The 18,949-nt window shown below is 43.0% G+C and overlaps 1 protein-coding gene across 2 annotated transcripts in view; it reads right to left on the reverse strand.

The window, feature by feature from the left end:
* Positions 1-18,543, reverse strand: part of ACVR1C (activin A receptor type 1C) — a 36,354-nt gene extending 17,811 nt beyond the window's left edge. Inside the window, exons 1-2 of one of the 2 annotated variants that reach the window (XM_038422500.1) lie at positions 18,448-18,543; positions 5,072-5,302 (exon numbers count right to left, since the gene is read on the reverse strand). In XM_038422500.1, the coding sequence (XP_038278428.1) occupies positions 5,072-5,302; positions 18,448-18,493 (277 nt within the window). In that variant the 5' untranslated portion in view covers positions 18,494-18,543. Of the gene's footprint in view, positions 1-5,071; positions 5,303-17,880; positions 18,198-18,447 lie in introns of those variants that run through there. The other variant, XM_038422501.2, reaches the window with a different exon arrangement.
* Positions 18,544-18,949: the final 406 nt, after the last annotated feature.

The following is an 18,949-nucleotide window of genomic DNA, read 5'->3' on the forward strand; positions in this document are numbered from 1 at the left end:
TGCCATTTTTGCCTTTACTAAGAAAATTCATGAACAGGCAAATTGCACAAAGTAAACAAACTGCCTTCTGATAAGTATCCCTCATAACACATCAGTCATCAGTTAACACAATTTTTTAAAAAGCCACTTTTGACATATGTAGAACATGAGCTTTTGATGTAGGAGTATGGCATACCCACATCATCAGTCAAAACTTGTTCTTCCTACTGAACTAATCTTACATTTGTGGGCAAAGTTTATGCATTTCTTGTGCTCTGCTTTTAAAATTTTTGTATAATGAGAATTTGTTCACCCCATCCACCTTGATCTGAGAACATATCCATTTATGTGTTTGTGACATTGCATGGTTACAAGCAGGGCTATAATTTCAAAGAATATATTTTAAGTTTTCAATAAAGTGTAATTAAGCATGAAATTGGGCACACAAATATTTGCATGCAGTAAATGCCAAATGCCAATGGAAATAAGGTCTTGTGGATGCACAAGTTGGGCACTAAATCACATTGGCAAACCATTAAACTTTTTTATTTTAACACTGTGTTCATAATTTCATAGCGACGACAGATTGATCATTAACATATGCTCTATGTCCTGACTATGCTCTCGTTTGCACTATGCAAACAGCTTCTTTTCTCCATTCATTTAAACAATAGCCTTCATAGTCAAAAAGAAAATTAGTAGCAGACAATGGCCAATTCCTACTGATGCTGGGACAAAAATGTTAATTATCTTAAAATATTAACTACTTACCAAACTCCTTTTAAACTTCTCACAAGTATTTGTAAATTTTCAGCCCTCAACCTCTTAGGTACTTGCTCCTCAGAGTTAAAAATTCTACTCTTTCAGCAGTGTAGGTTCTGCCATGCTCATGGGAGTAAAGACCAGTAATGTTTATTTTAGTCATGGAGGCAAAACAAATATTGCTTTGCGTTCAGAAGTCTGCAGATCTGCTGAGTAAGAAGAAGCTATTTTACACAGTAACTGCCAGTGGTTTCAATGTGCCATTATGGCCGCTGGAAATAGCTAAGATTCAGGGAAACTCCTTACAGTGTGTATGATAAACCCATTGTTTCATGTTCTCTGTGTGTGTATATAAATCTCTCCTCTGTTTTTTTCCACCAAATGCATCCGATGAAGTGAGCTGTAGCTCACGAAAGCTTATGCTCTAATAAATTTGTTAGTCTCTAAGATGCCACAAGTACTCCTTTTCTTTTTGCGAATACAGACTAACAGGGCTGCTACTCTGAATCCTTCCCCTGGACACACTCCTTATGCCAGCTGCAGGAACATGGTTGGCACAAAAGCCATTAAGCTTCCAGGCTTGTCTAAGAGCCAGGATAAATTCATACCTTTGCTAGACACTAAAAACTATGGTCTTAATAAAGACACTGGTTTAATGACTTATTATAACAATCTGAATCTCACTAGCCCCCCATTTTTGTCCTATGACTACAGAAGTGTTAATGGGCCACTTCACCTTGAATGATCCCTTAGGATGTGTCTACACAGCAAAGAAAAACCTGCAGATGGCCTGTGCCAGCAAACAAAGGCTCCCCGCGCTTGGACTGTGGAGCTGTCCTGAGCACAGAAGCCTACACAGCAATGAAATAGCCCCACAGTATGAGCCCTGCAAGCCCAAGTCGGCTGACACAGACCAGCTGTGGGTTTTTCTTTGCTGTTTGTACATACCCTTAGAATACATGCTAACTACTTATGCTAAACTATCTACTCCATCTTTTATTTAGCTGTGACCCTCTAAGGACCTTTCCCAGACCTGAGAAAGAACTCTTAGCTCGAAAGTTTGTCTCTCTCACCAACAAAAGTTGGTCCAGCAAGAGATATTACCTCACCCACCTTGTGTCTCTAATATTTCCAGGGACAGACACACCAGCTTTGGGGACACTCTGCACCAGAAACATGGGGCAAAGCAGCCGTAAGGGATCCAGAGTTTGGGGCCTACAAATCAGCAATTTCCAAGAAACCTGCTTTCGCTTGGACCTAGACAATGTTTGTCCTGTAATATGAATAATATATAAAAGAACTGTTGGAAAAGATTAGCAATCAAGTAACCTTGGCACTTCTGTAGTTGATTCTAGCATGAACTCTCCCAAATGTGTAGGGCAAAGGGCTCAGTTTTTAGCCCAAGTAGATCACCCTCACTGCTAACAGTAATAAGAAACCAAATGTTTTGCAACTACCCATTCAAATGTTGGAAAGACACAAAGGCTACGGAAAGCACATCTATGAATATATTGTTAAATTTGTTCCATTTTTCCAATAGCTGCACATTTTATTAAATCAAGAGTATTTTGATTCTCTGTGCTATGTATTGTATGTATGTATGTAGTAAAGCTGCTGAAAAGAACATAATTACTACTAATAGCTATCTGCAAGTATCAACTGAAAAGGATCATTCCTGCAACATGTCGGTATTTAAGGTATTCATACTGTAAATGTTTATGTAAATTTAAGTAGATTTATCTCAGACTCCCAAAGAAGGAATATACCCTTCCTTCCAGAAGTTCTAATTTGAGTGACTGACTGGGAGCCGAGAAAAGTATACCCACCTATCACTTCTCCTCTTGCATCAGTCAATCTCACCTCCCTCTCCAAGCTCTTTTTCCTTTCCTCAGCTCCAAGTGAAAGTTCTTCCCCTAAACTACTGGGTAAGACAGCACCTCCCTCTTGCAAGACTCCGGCTTCCTTCTGAAATTTTCTACAGAATCCTGCCCCATCTTTCTCTCTTCTGCTGGTGAAAAAACTTCTGCTTTCCTTGTTGTCTGCCCAAACCCCGTCTCTCAGGAGACAAAGATGACCTGCAGGCCCAGACGAAATGGGAAAAACATTCTATAGGAGACATCTCCCAAGCATATAGACTACAGCTAGAGCCAGAAAGATGGTGGAGGTTGGAAAAGCAGAGGAATAAATGCTGGTGTGGAAAAAAGATCAGAGGTCAGATTTGCTTATTATATCTTCACACATCTTTACATAAGAAAACCATGAAATACTCCCACTCACTTTAAGTGTGTCCAAAATACTGCTACTAAAGTTATCACACACACCCCTTTTGATTCTGCATTAGCCTCATCTTACTCAATCAAATGCAAGCTCCTCATCCTCACTTAGAAGGCCTTGCCTCTGGTCTCATTTCCGAGTGTCCCACTTTCTCCCTACATTTCTCCTACTCTACTCCTCTCTTCTTTGTCACACACTTTCATCTTTGTCTTTCTATTATGCTGCTCCCTATACATGGAGCTCCCATTTCTCATTTACCAAGCCTTCCCGGACACCACCCACCTTACTTCCTTCATACTACATCTTTAACCCACAGGTTCCAGGTTTCCTTCTTTGTTCATTTCATCAGTAATTCCTCCTTCCTCTGCCTTCCCTGAACTGCTGTCCCCTATCTCATTTTATGCTGTATTACAAAATCTTCAGAGCAACAGACATATCTAACTCGCTGAGTAAAGTGCTGTGTAACATCACAACATACATGACTAATTATAATACACACTATGAATATGTGAACATCTTGTATAAAAGTAACAGGCTTTATAAATAAATGCTATACCACCTGAAAGGTTATTGGAATAGGAGTGGATTAACTAAAAACTAAAGGGGAAAAGTGCAATGTTTTTCTGTAACTAAATCCCAAATGGAAAAAGCTATAAATAATCTTTTCGCTGTTATAACTTTTGAGAATGCCAGACTCAAATATGGCACCAACTTTATGGTATAGAGTTCCTAAAAGAGTAAACCTTTTTCCTCACACTTGCCTCTCTAATTGGAACCAGGAATCCATCCATACTTGACAAGGTTCAATGACACCAATATACCACTGGTTAAAAACTGTTCAATCAGCTGCTACAAGCCTTTTGCAGAATTTGAAAACTCAAGAGTTACAAACAAATTTGCTGATGCTATAGAAAGAAACTATTTCACTCTCATTAAATGCATCCGATGAAGTGAGCTGTAGCTCACGAAAGCTTATGCTCTAATAAATTTGTTAGTCTCTAAGGTGCCACAAGTACTCCTTTTCTTTTTGCGAATACAGACTAACACGGCTGCTACTCTGAAACCTGTCAATATGCTACACTGCGTACTGAACAATGAGGTCTTAGAATCTAAGGTGATCCTATTGTCCCAAATAAACATAATACACAAGACTGGCCCTGAATTGTATAGAAAGCAATACTACATGCTTGCTCCCATCTTTGCCCTTCTGATCTTTATATTAACAGACTCCAACATGAGCTTTACTAATTTCTCAACCACATATATCAAATATGACATGCCACTTAAAATTACAGGACTGTAGAAGTAACTAGTCAAGATGAGGAGAAAGATGTTACAAGTCATGACAGCTGCCCGTACCAATGGCTAGAATAAAAAAACAAATGCAGATATCCCCCTGCCCACAGGTGGGAGGGGACTTTCAGTCACAGAATTAACTAGCAAAATAAAAATGGGTATCTAATTATCCCCCTAATTGGAAGCGTACAAACATTTTCCAGCCTCTCTATCCTGTTTGCATATCCAAGATATTTAATTCTAGACCTCAACCTTTAAATATTTGTATGTCCAGTTTAGACTATAAAATCCTCGGGGACAGGAACTCAGTCTTACCATTTATTTGTAAAGTATCATCACCTGTGACACTATCAAATGAAATAATTTCTGCAGGGCCCATTCCGTTGGCAAAACATACACACAGCTCTCTGTGACCAAGCAATCTTTAATTCACAGACAAAATTTTTGTTTCTTTGCTGCTACACAGTACAATGTCTCCATTATACTGGTTACAATTTTGTGAGAGGTCTCAATAGGACACCAGTAAAGCAGTTTGAATTCTAAACTAAGATACTAACATCAGAAAGATTTTTTAAGCAATCAAATTTCTTTTATTTCCCTCATCAACATTCCACTGTCAGCTGTGCACACACCTTCCACTGGCTACAGTGAGAGCTAAACAAGTGTCCGAGGGAAGAATGTGGACCTATTTAAAATTGCAATGCATCTTTTCTCCTGTCATGATAATTCAAACACAGCCTATTCGTAAAATACTGCTTACCTATGGGCAGGTGGAGTGTTATATTGTTGCAGAAGTCGGTGTAGCAGCATTCTGTTTTTGTAATGTTTTTAGAACTATGACAGAAGACTTGAGCATTCAGCTCTGGCAGGGATACACAAGACTTTATCACCTCTTCTTTGCCATTAGTTAGCATGACGGAAGCCCAACATGCTCCTTCAGTTTGGCAGGTGAAGTTTGTATGCTCACACAACTGGCACACACACTTCAGACCTGAAAAATATTTTAAAAAGTATTATTTTTCACTAAAAACAATAGAACTTCATCACATACAATGTACATTTATTTAGTAATTCAGAGCAAGGAAGATTGTCTTTTGTTTAGATAAGGAGACTGGGAGTCAAGAATCCTGATTTCTATTCTCAGTTGTGCTGTGGATTCATTGTAATACCTCTGCCAAGGCTTCTAAGCCATCACTAAGCAGAAGACTTAAGCACATGTTTAACTTCATACATGTGCTTAAGTACACTCACATTCAGCAAGATACTTAAGCCTGTGCATAGATGACTGGTGCCTCCCCATACTGGGGGGCAGAAGCTAAAGGGGAGGACTTGTGACCTCCCCACGTGTCTCCGCCCCAACCCCAGCCCGGGGCCCCCCGTGCTGTCCCTGCCCCACATTACCTGCTGGCGGGGGGAGAGGAAAGGGGCTCTGTCTTTCTACTGCGCTGGCTCCCCCATGGCACGTTCAGCTGCTCCCCCGGCAGCCGGGCCCGGGCAAGGAGCAGGATGGAACTGCTCTCACTCGCTGCTCTGTGCAGTGTAGCCAGCTGCCTGGGCGGGGCAGCAGCGGCTTCTCACTCTCTGCCGGGGCTCAACTTCTGGGGACAAGGGCCAAGCATGCAGGGGGGAACAGGAGGCTCCAGTTCTCTCAGCCGCTGTCCCCAGAAGCTTGAACATTCTTATGCAAGGGCACTGGTAGTTAAGCTATGCTCTTTGTACCACAAGAACAATACGTTATGTTTGTTGACTTCCTTTTAGGGAACATGAGAATGAATCACTCATCCATGTGTCCATTTTGAACCTGTCTGGAGGATTGGTTTTTGCAATAGCAGGCCTCTGAAAGAAGGAGACCTCAGAAGGTCCAGGGCTAGATTAATCAGACCTGAGAGCCATAGCCTTTTCAGCCAGAAAGTCTGAAAAAGTGCCACTATTTCTTTCTTTCTTATCTTTTGTATGGTCCTGGGGAGCACTGGAAAAGGTAGGAAAGGCATACAGAAGAGACGTGGCCCATCTTTGCAGGAGATCATTCACCACATCACATCCCAGATCTTGACACATGGAGAAGCCACAGGGCTTTTTACTGAAGTGTCCAGTGAACCAGAGACTTTCCAAAATATTTCCCAAAAAAGCAGAGAGACTCACACCAGAATAGCCAATAGCCTGTGGCTAGGGCACACAAGTAGGATGTGGAAGATGCAAGTTAATAACCCTGCTCTGAATTAGACAAACTTCCTGACTTGCCCTGCCTCCGTTTTCCCCACACTGTTTTCTAGTCCCAGCCACTCCCCTTCTACTCCCCGAATCTGATCTCAAACATTCTTACTCCAGCCAACTGGATCGCAAGTTGTCCTCCCCAACTTGTTTTCCTCACTGACTCCACCCCAGTCTCTGCACCAGCTTCGTTCCAATATCTTTGCCAATCAGTTCCTTCAATCCCTTCCCCATCCAGCTGCCTGTTCCAGCCTCCCCTATATCCCAGCTCCCAGTCTCCCCTCACCACTCCTCCAGCTCCCAGTCTGAGTTTGTTTGCACAGCCAGTCCCAGTTTCTCTCCACCCTCTCCCCTATCCCAGGCTCATCAGACGTCTTGTCCAAATCTCCTTTTCCTCTCCCGCTGTCCAAGTTTTATGCTGAATTCATTCCAATCAGACCTCTTTCTCCTCTGCGCTGTCTGTATGCCAGCAGGGGGGTCATAGAGGGCACAGAAGAGAAAGGACACCTGCCCCAACTCACACCAGAGCATCTGGGAGCAGCCATTACAGGGAAAGTCTGGGTTCACCTGTGAAGCCCTGACCTGGAGGAAGCATGTTCAGTCTCTCCATAAGGATGGTGCATGTCCAATCATACATAGGAGCTGAGAGGTGAAGCACACTCAGAGAGGCTGGAAGCTTCACAGATTTTAACTGATGAAATCAAAGAAGTCTCTACTGAGCATGTGCAAACTGTGATTTTTTTCATAACTTGGCCAAACTTGGGTAGATTTTTATGGAAATGGCAAAAAGATACATCCCTGACATAAAGGCCACCTCCTGCCAAATTTTAAGTCCCTGCTCCAAATCACGGGGGTCCTAGTGTTTTTCAAAGAAAAGGTTGCATTTTTTAACATAGCCAAAATAACTTATGCTTCCTAGCCTTGTTCTCAAAAACAGCCAAACAATTTGGACTGAAGTTTTAAAAAAAGAAATAAAAAAAAATTCTACACCCACAGAAACTGAGGCATACTGGCATCCACATTTTCATCCCAAATAGTTAGTTTGGCAAAATTATAAGTAACTGAAAACAGGGTCTTATAATAAGTGCTAGGCAACCTTAACAACAGGCAGTTCAGCAGCCCCACGTTGGCCTATAATAATAATTCAATAGAATTACTAAAGGCCAGTAGCCCATAACAACTAAAGTTATGGAAGAAAGGTTAATTCAGCTGACAGCACTGTAAAGCCAAAAAATCAATTTCAACATCTTTCTGTTCAGGGAAGGGAAAAAAATATCTGTGCTCTTGGTAGAAAACAAGATTCTAGTCTGCAGCTCATCCTTCCCCACCCACCTCCCTTCTTAAAGGGCTAGAGTGATGTTCTTGTTTTTTTACCATAGTTAATGTTAGTTTTTGCTTTGTCTTCTAATCACAGGATTGTTGACTAGAATTTAACAAAATACCCAGATACCAAATTGACACTTTTCATGGATGCTAAGAGCTGAAATTCTGATCTCCCATGCAACAAAACCAGACTAAATGACCCAACACATGGTCTAAGAGAGGGTGAATCCTGTCACCCAGGTTAGGGGCAGGGGAAAGGACATTTATGTGGCCAGGCTACAGCTATTACTACAGCCAGGGTTTGCAATTGTGATCTGTACTGATCCACTAGATCCACTTGATATGTTCCAAACACTCCCCCAGTTCACCCATGACTTCCGTCATCCTTCTATGTCTGCAGAGAAAGAGCTCACTGAATTCAGTTATATAATACATTGGGGATGCAGAGTCCACTTGCATGGTGTCCATATTACCAGAACCCCCATGCTGCATGAAGCAGGGTATGAATGAGCTCTCCTCCAACATCTAGAGAAAAGAGACTTCAGGAATACAGACACGCCTACTCTGCCTCGGTGTGCAGCATGATGGAACTGCTTTCCCAAAATGATCAATTCTGGCTGGCTTTAGTTTACAAATCACTCTAGAATTCGAATGCAGGGGGTAATGAAATGTTGTTATCCTTATTGTATGAGTAAAGGGTAGCAGAACTGTGCCTAGCCTGCCCTGATTGAGGGGGTCACCCTAAACTGAGCCTCACTTCCTAAGCGGGGGACAGGGATGCCAAATTCCAGCGAAGATGAGGGAGTATGGGCACAGGTGTTCCTACCTCGTGGTGTGGACTCCAGCTAAAGAGTCCTAGACACCATTTCCCTCTCCAACGTTTAAAGGCAGAGCAGATTAGACTCAATTGACAGTCACTGTTTTTGTTCAGTGATTACCAGAGCTGAATCCCGGATAAGCAGGTCTAGGGGCTATGCCTTAGACCTGCTGTAGAGTCGGGGTGAAATGAAAGACAATGCAGAGGCAGTACTGGGAGTGCGGTTCCCTGCTACCCAGTGAAATCACTAAAGACCTGAGTCAAGTGGCAGAACCTCAGAACATGCACCACAAAAGGGGCAGTGAGTGTCCAACAGCAGCAAGCAAGCAAGCAGCAGCTGACAAAAACAGCAGAGGAGTGGCAAACAGCAATTGCAGAGGCACTCAGCGACCAGAGAGACATTGCTCAATGCCCCCTCTCCCCCACCACCCTTTCTGAGTTGGGAGGTGAACTCCTACGAACACACCTCTGAACAACTGTGAGTGGGGTGCAGCGGAGGCAGTGGCCGTGGAGGATATGTTAAAGGGATGGTCATTTGTCAGACTCTCCCTCCGCAAGGTGGGAAATTGAGGCAAAGGACACTGCCCAATATACTGCGGGGTCGAGTTTTTGCTTATGTTTGCATGCTTTTGAATGTGGTAGTGTTTTTTTCCCCAAACTAATGTTTGGTTCCCTTTCGCTTCTAATAAAAGTTCCCTTTTGTTCTACACAGACTAGTGCCTGCGTATGAGGAAGGTGGTGGTAAATTTTTCCAGATTACTGGATTGTATCTCCTACTTCCACAGAGAGGCTGGGAAATTTTCAACACACTTTCTTTAAAAATTCTGGGGGTGAGGAAGAAAGGAAAGAGAAGAGTTGTCTTCATAATGGTTTGAACACAATGCTTATTTCCTCACTGCTAGCATCAGTTATATCTAGCAAACCCTGCACAATCATCCCAAGAATCACCCAAACGAATGCATAGAATTCCCCTACAACACAACTGCTTTCCCATAGATACTGATATGCATGTTACTGATGGTGCACTGTTGGAGATGTAAGCAACAGAACTTTTGCAACATTAGAACTAATGTAGCAAAATAAGATACTTGTGAATTGGAAAAAGATAAATCCAAAGCAGGGGAAATTGTGTATTTAAGCTTTGATAGAAAAGATTATGTAATTAGTAATGGAAAGTGAGAAAGAAAGCAAAACAATGTGTCCTTAAAACTTTACATTTCTTGTTCTTGGGAAATTAGGAGAAAAGTGACAAGACTGAAATATGTCCAGGCCTCAAACAGCTGTTTGGCATCAAGTCCTGGTTGCCCAATTCCTTAAGGATGCAATTCTCTAGCAGCACTTATCTACCAAGCCCTACACCTCTATGCAAATAAGGAAGTGCAGCTGTCATATAAAAGTGCCTGTGCATCCCCCTCCACACCACATTCAGATTAGTACTATGGGCCAGCAAAGTCTGGTGGACAAGGCCACCATGGGGGGGGGGGCGGCTAGAGAAGCATAAAATCATTAATTATTCTCTGAAGGACATTTTGTAATCATTAAATATTTGTTCTTCTGAACAGAATTACTGATTTTATGCTTCTGGGTCATTGAGGTTAAAAGGACACCACCAACTTGAACTCTAGTTAATTTAGAAAAAAATAGTTAGTAGTTCACATACAACACCAGCTTCTCAATACCTCAGCCATTTTTTGCAGTTTTACAATAGCTTCTGTACAGATAATTTAGGTTGATCTTTCTATCTACCCAATGGGACTCAGTGCTCAGTCTAGAAGATACCATCAGAGATGCTTAGTTTTGAGTTCTCAAACTGTGGATTTGCGTCTCCAGAGGTAACGTGCTTGTTAATAGCAAAAATGTTTTAAAATAAATAAATATATAGAGGTGAGAAATAACAGACCTCAACTCTATTGTCCCTCTGCAAATTTGTGTACACAGAGTCAATCCCTTACCTCTCTCTAAAAGTGCAAAGTTTCAAAAAGTTCAATGAACAGAAAATTGTTGGGGGCAGAATAGATCTGGACAAGGAGAAGAAGTCTGGAGATAAATGTGAGAAGTGAGGTATATATGCTTGTTTTGTTAAAATATTATGTTTGCTGTTAAAGAAAAAAATCCAGAATATTTAACATTGTTGTTTTAGTTAAATAAAACAATTTAAATGTCTGTCTGGTGATGTTCTCCTCCTAATACAGCATGGCAAGAAAATCCTCCAAATATTAATGATTAACCTGTTGAATTGAAGATAGTTCACCTCCCAATGACTTCATAAATATCTGCTTCAGTTACCTCTGGTAAATGAAATAACCAAACAATCATTCATTTTCTGATATAGCTTAAAACTAATCCGAAAAGTTTTCAAAATAAATCACTGTTTAAAAATGTATAGTGTGTACCTTCTAAAAATGAAACCTACATCTATCTCTGAGTTGAGTTGTGAAGAATATGTATTAAGGTTATAAAAACCAACAAGAATGCACTTTTATGTAGAAAACCATGATTAAATAGGGTCTTCCTGACTAATGATTTCAATCAATTTGATTTAAATCAAATCCACCCTGATACTACCACAAAAAATATAGCTCATACTAGACTGAAGTCTTAAGCTAATGAAAAAAAAAACACTTATACCTCTGGAAAAAGCTTACATCAAAGACAGAAAAATTCAAGAAAAGAAGACAGCAGAGAGTTGTATATGGAAAAGTTAAATAAGAAAAAAAAAATCTGCCACCTGAAGCAGAAGAAAACAACAATTGACCATGAATAAATGAACAAAAACAACAACAAATGAAAGCACTAGTCTGCGAGAATCTTCTAAAAAAGATGGATGTGTGCCCTTTTATGCTTCTTTAAAAGCAATCAGATGTCAATTTTTGGGCTTCACTGGCTCTGAGGGAACATTTGTTGGGGGATCCCAGATTATGTATATTGTTAATTCTCACAGCTCAGTTCAAGGGGTAGGAGGACAGGATCCTTATCAGAGGCTTTTGTTCTTCGATGTTTTAATTGTCTATGCTAAATTGGTGTTAAAACAAAAGTGAAGACTTCTAGACAATGTAGCTCAAATTTTTAAAGGTATCTAGACATAGCCGTGCTCAGCATTGTAGCACCTAAGTGATTTAGGAATCTAAATCTCATTATCAAAGGGTTTTAGGCGGTTAGGGACCAAAATCCTATTGACAGTCAATAAGTGCCTAACTCAAAAACAAAAGCTAGGCTCCTAAATCAGGTAGGAGTTGCAAACACTGAGCACAGTAATGCCTAAATACTTTTAAAAATCAGGGCCTGTGTCTACAAATCTCTTCCTTTTTCAGTTGCTCAGCTTTCATTCTCTTTGCTCTTATGTCATCATTTCACTAGTTCTCCAGTTATCAGTCTTCCAGACTAGATCAGATCTGATTTCTAATGTACATAATAAGCAGAAAACAAAACCTTTAAAAATACACATATATTTCAGGTCTTTTTTTATACACCATAATGAAAAACAAAACAAAAAAATGATTATCTTTTCCCTTCCCCGTACAGGTTACCTTTAAGATAAAGGTGAATTTCTATCAGTTGGCAATAGTAGCATTTCTACCCCCTCACTAGGCCAACAGCAAGCAGAGAAGACTATTATACTAGACTCAAGTATTGAAGTTCCTTGACAGGCTGAGGTGAAAGTAAGCCGGTACGCCCTGGTACAACGTACCGGCATGGGCCAGTGCGCCTTACCGGGATGGATTGGCTTCCCCAGGCGCAATTTAAAGGGCCTGGGGCTCCCAGCAATGGCTGGAGCCCCTGGCCCTTTAAATTGCTGCCAGAGTCCCACTGCCAGAGCCCTGGGGTAGCGGCAGCAGGACTGGGGCGGCAAGTTAAAGGGCCCGGGGCGGTAGCGGCGGCTGAGCTCTAGGCCCTTTAAATCATCCCTGGAGCCCCGCCGCCGCTTCTCCAGGGCTCCGGCAGGCTCCGGGGATGATATAAAGGGCCCAGGCCACCGTTACTGCCCCAGGCCCTTTAAACCACTGCCAGAGCCCCTGGCTGCCGCTGTTACCCAGGGGAGGGGGAAGGAGGCACTTGCCGGTACAGGGCGGACCAGGGCTGGCTCTGACCTCCCCCAACCCCACCCTTTCCATCCGAGGCCCTGCCCCTTCCGGGGGCCAGAGCTGGCCCCAGCCCAGCTCTGTATTGGAAAGTCCCTAGACTTACTTTCACCCCTGTTGACAGGACAGTTCCAGCCCTTCTTTTAGAAGTTCCAACACTGTCCTCAGAGTCTGATGTCTTAGGGCTTGTCTGCACTGGCATGCTAAATTAAATCGGCACTTCTGAGATCGATGTAGTCACATCGATTTAGCAGGTCTGGTGAAGATGCAATAAGTCGATGGCAGAGCACTCGCCTGTCAACTTCAGTACTTCACCTCCCGAGAAGTGGGAGCTAAGTCGACGGGAGAGCATCTCTCGCTGACATAGCGCAGTATAGATACCACATTAGGTCAATATAAACATCGCTCAGAGGCGTGATTTTTTCACACCCCTGAGCGACGTAACTTACATCGACTTAAGCAGCAGTGTAGACCAGGCCTCAGTATTGTATCAAGGAACTTGGAAGTTAATGATACATCTTTGCAGTCTCTCTCACAGGAACATAGGAATTGACCTGCAAGAACACCAAATGGCCTTTATGGCCTCCAATACTGAGCTTTCCAAGAGGTTTCAAAGAAACAAAAATCTGTGATCAAGCTGTCAGTAAAAATATTTGACACCAATGTTAGCAGTAGAGCTACTTGAGATGCTTATTGTTAACATCTACTCCAAAGTCAGACTTGGCAGCCATTTATTCCTAATCTGATTCCTAACATTTAAATAGGCTTTTATTCCACAACAAGTCTACCTCTTACACTCTAGTACTAAAGCTATGTCTACACTACAAACCCTACAGCAGCACAGTTGTACTGCTTCAGCTGCACCACTGTAAGGTCTCCCATATAGCCGCTCTATGCCAATGGGAGAAAGCTGGTATACAGGTACAAAGGTGCCTTACAGTGTTATACCTCATTCCTCTTTCCATACAGGAATAGCTATACCAGCATAAACACCTTTATATCAATAGAACTGCATCCAGATTGGGGGTGCGGGGGAAGGATACTAAGCTTCCTTAGCAGCCTCTTGCAAGGGACTATCCAAGGCCTATTCAAAAAAGTCAGAATAAATTGTACCTCCAGTTCTCTCATCTACTATTTTGTTAGACCAGATTGCAGAAATTAATAGATCAAAGAGCCAAAATTTACCCTTACAAAGACCATATTAATTAATTTTTATTATGCTCGTATTTCTCATCTAGACACAGTGTTATTTATATTATTGTAGCTCTTAGGGGCCCTAGAACATGGACCAGGACCCCAATGTGTTAGGTGCTGTACCAACACAGAAGAAAAAAAGACAATCCCTTATAATTTGAGGTAATTATCTTCTCAACTATTTTCTTACTGATGTAAGGCCCAACTCTCTATAGTCCTTAGCTCATCTTAGCTTTTTATTAATTATCAATTGTTATTATTATTATTATTATTATTAAAGATTGGCACTATACTGACCACTTTTATGGCCCTCAAGGTAGTAGATGATTTTAATAGTAAATTACATGGTGTGAATAGCTCAGCTACTTGGTTCTTTAGTTTCTTTCCTTCTCTCTAAGTACTTAAAGAGATGGACAGGAAAAAAAATATGGGTGTATATATGTGTGTATATATACACACACACACACACATATATATAAAAGCTATATCTGTGCATGTATCATCTATAAAAAAGTACAATACAAGTTAGAAATTACTAATTGTGCAAGGTAATTAACAAGCTGAATGAAAGGCTCGTTCACACACTGTACATACATATACCAGTCTTTTAATCAAATGACACAATATTTTCTCCTTGCTCAATATTTTAAGCTTGTATTTTATCATTCAACTTCTTGGTAACACTCTGTGCAGAACACTAGGGGTGTGACAGAGAATTCAGCCTCAAGATTCACTGTGTTTGTAGCTCACTATGACTGCAATCCTGTAGCATAAAAAGATTGTCATGTGATAATGCTTCAACACAGCTACTTCTTTCATAACAAACAGATTTTCTCTTTCGGTATTTTGACATGTGTCTCTTATTTGACTATTCTCAACAGCAGCTTGTCCTGCCTCTGGTCCTCTCATAAAGAAAGTCAATAACATACCTATTCTGAAGAAAAATCTATTTTAGACAATTACTGTGCACCAGATTCCAGCTATGTAAATTGATATAGCTCCATTACACCAACTGAAGATCTGCTCCTGTATGGTTGTTTTACACTCACACCTTCTCATATGTGTGTGTGTGGCATTCACAGAAACACCCATGCCTTTCATAACATCTGCAGGAATGATCTTGTGGTTTTCACATTTTATTATTAATTCCTACAAAGAAAAAAATTTAATTAAAAAAAAATGTGTCTTAAGGGGAGCATGTGTGATGCCAACAGACCCCAGTCATCAGCAGGCAGGATCAAACCCGGCACCTCTGGAGCTCAATACATGAACCTCTACTCTCATGAGCTAAAAGCCAACTCGCTATTAGCTAAGGCTGTAGAGCACACTAATTTGATCTCTCTCTCTCTAAATGTCACTAGATGGGACAGAACACCACACCCAGGAGCTGTGTAGGTTACACATGCACTTACAAACTCTTAAAAGCAAGGAAATATCTGGTTACGTATCCCTTTTTAATAAATACATTATATTCACGTCTATAATTAAGTCCCATGCACTGCCAACATGTACTGTAATATAATCCATACACTACATGCCTCAGACACTCTATAAACCCCAAATATTAACAGGTAGCTTACTTTGATTTGATGTACAAATTATTGGGCCCAATCCTGCAATAGGCTGGGTACCCCCAACTCCACCGAAATAAATATTGACAATCCAAACTTGGTGAAAGAGGACCAATAGAGAGTCTCGAAAGGCTAATTTATGAGGAGAGACTAAGCATCTATTCAGGTTGTGAAGGAAGAGGGGAAGGATTTCTAACACATTTTTAAGTATATACCATAGATGGAGAAGAATTATAGGAAGCTGGCAATAAGTGGGTACAAGAAGGAGTGACTGGATGAAATGTAAGAAAGGAGAATGTAGGCTGAATATCAGAAAAAAAAATATGATAGATGATCTCAGTGCTCCCCTCAGTGTCACTGTCTGAGGGGGATCTAAAACAGGGCCAGCGCGAGGTGGGAGGCACACAGAAAGGATGGGGGAAGGTTCATCAGGTCAGCAGCATGCATTATTCTTCCTGATCCCATAGGGTATGACTACCCTGCATCTAGGAGGAGCCTCCCAGCCTGGGTAGAAAGATTTGTGTTAGCTCTGCCAGAGCTAAAATTTGTGTGGGAATTAAAAATATCAGCGGGGATGTTCTGGCTCCAGCGGAGATGGGCTAACCACCCGAGCTCAGACCATGGGGTCAGTTGGGTGGATTTGTGGCTCTTGTGGCAGCTTGAGCTCTCAACATCCACATGGCCATTTTTAATGTGTTAGCTCAAGCCCCATTAGCATGAGTATCTACCTGGGCTGGGGGCTGGCTCTTAGTGCAATGTGGACATACCCATAGAGGCGTCTCTGCCAAGTGCACAGGATCAGGGCTTGGTGGTTGTGAAGACTGGATACCTGAAGCAGAACAAAGGCCACTCCCTCAAAGATCCAGCCACTTCTTTGACCTCAAACTTGTAAAGATACAGCAGCAGAAAACGATCCTGACGCTGCTCCCTACATTGAGAATCTAGCCTCTAAAGCAGGGGTTCTCAAACTTCCTTGCACCATGACCCCCTTCTGACAACAAAAATTATTACACAACCCCAGAAAGGGAGATTGAAGCCTGAGCCTGCCCGAGCCCTGCCACCCGAGAAAGGGTCACCAAAGCCTGAGCACCACTGCCCCAGAAGAGGGACCAAAGCAGAAGCCCCAGGTGGAAGACCTGCAACCTGAGCCCCATTATGCAGGGCTGAAGCCCTTGTCCTTTTGCCCCGCGTGGTGGGGCTCGAGCCTTGGACCCAGGTCCCAGCAAATCTAATGCCAGCCCTAGCAACCCTATTAAAACAGGGTCACAACTCACTTTGAGGTCACAACCCACAGTTTGAGAACCAATGCTCTAAAGAGTAGTTGGACAGGAAGCACAGCTCTTGGTGAGGTCCCCAGAAAGGAAGATTAGGAAGAAAGACCACAAGTTTAAACTTTAAGGGTCCAGAAAATATGGGGACTTCCCTCATATAGATGGCAATCTAGACTAGTGAGATTTATTAGGCTGTGGAATAGTCTTCCGAAGGGAACGGATGAAAGCCACATAATGAGACATTTTAGTTTTAAAGGAAAAAACATGCTACAGGGAACAATCCTTTGTTGCCCTAATTTTTATGATTCAATACCATACTTAGATGAACAGTAAGTTTAGGCAAATATTAAAACATGACCAAAAATGGAAAACCCAGAAGGTGAGGCACAGTATATTTCATTTCACTATAGTTCTAAAAAGCATACCAGCATACAGAAAGAGAAAACCTTTTAAACTCAATTGCTAAGCTCTTTATCAAAAGCCCATGTAGAGCTTCTTTTCATCTGCTAACTATGTGTCTCCATTTACTGTGTAACATAAGGAACATCAGCCTAACAAACTACTATCCAAGAGGTGAATGGAAAGAGAAAAGCCAGCTTTTGAAACTGATGGCAATATATTTTTCTGTGTGCTTAAATAAAAAAATGTATGAAATATTTCTAGAGAACAGATTGGGCCCCAACCTGCATTTGTATTGTATCCAAACCTCTCTCTGAAGTCAGTAGGAACTCTGGGCTCACATAGAATAGGGGATTAGGCTCCTTGTGCATATCTGCTGCAACCTGCACTGCAATACAAAAGTCATTTAAATATATTTTTCTCCACTATAAATAACTGTACTAATCCACATTTGAAAGAATGAGAAAAACTGATAAATACTGAAAACAGTATGCACAAATTCTCAAAAGTGACTACTAAATTGAATACCCAACTTGAAAATTCTTAAAGGGGCCTGATTTTTCGCTGACGCCGAGTTTGAATATCAGGCTTCTTCAAGATGTCTCAGGTTGGGCACCCAAAAGTCCCTAGTAACTTTTGAAACATTGTGCCGTAATATACACACACACACACACACACACACCTGTGACATCTTGCAACCTTACCTCTAAAGTATCCCAAGTGGGCGCACACCAGGAATCGCAAACTTGAGGTGTCCTGAAGTTGACAGCGCGGAGCCACAGACAAACACACACACAAGTCCGATCGGCAGGACAAGCAATTCGCTTCAAGTCACCTTTTGAAAATCGGGGCGCCCTGGCAGCGCCTTGGCACGTGCAAATCCCTGCACACGAGGCAATAGTTCTTAAAGCCACAGGGCGCCAACTTCTCTGTTCCCATAACGGTTCTGGACTGAACCCGTCTGTTCATAGCTTTGGTCTCCTTATTCCAAATCCTACCCGACCTAGCTCTGGTGCGCGCACCCATGCTGGCAATGGCAATAATGAAATGCACGAAGCTTCTTATCTGCCCGCGAAACAACAGGGGCTGACCAGCGGTCCGCGCGGCTCGCGCCGGGCAACGCCCCGTGACCCTGGAGGGTTCGTCACAGGTGGCGGGGACAGCGGCGCGAGCCCTGCTCCGCGTGCGCGCGAGGCCGAGCCGCCGACCCCGCGCGGTTCCCAGCCGCGCTGCTGGGCCGGACCACCCCGCCCCGGCCCGTGCCCACGTACCTGAGCAGAGCGAGGCGGCGGCCAGGAGCGGCAGCGCCCACCGCATGGCCGCGGCGCTGGGCGGAGGGCGCCGCCGGGGCTCCGCAGCGGCCAGGTGCAGCGGGGCTCGTCGCGGTGTCTCCCCTCCCCGCCCCACCCCCCCCCAGCTGTGCGCCTAGCGCTCCTCGGGCGCCACTGGCCGCGACTCCCTGAGCCGGAGGAGGGCTTCTGCGCCAGCTCCTCCCCGCCCCAGGCCCACCTTCCCGCCCAGCCTGCCCCGCGTACACCGGGCTGTGCGAGGGGTTAAGGTGCTCGTCACTGCACTGCCAACGCAGCGGGCTTCCCCGGGAGCGTCCTGCTGGCAGGCTGCCCCGCCCGGGCTGCAGGCAGAGCATCTGTTACGCCGGCTTGCGGGGGGGTTTGAATGGTCTGCTCAGATGTAGGCTCCGGCGTGCAGCTCTGCTTGATGGTTTAGACGGTGGGTGGGTGAGACCATTGCCCGGCCGCAGGCAGATGTCGTTCA

The sequence above is a fragment of the Dermochelys coriacea genome, chromosome 11 (genome assembly GCF_009764565.3).
Source record: "Dermochelys coriacea isolate rDerCor1 chromosome 11, rDerCor1.pri.v4, whole genome shotgun sequence".
Taxonomy (NCBI): domain Eukaryota; kingdom Metazoa; phylum Chordata; order Testudines; family Dermochelyidae; genus Dermochelys; species Dermochelys coriacea.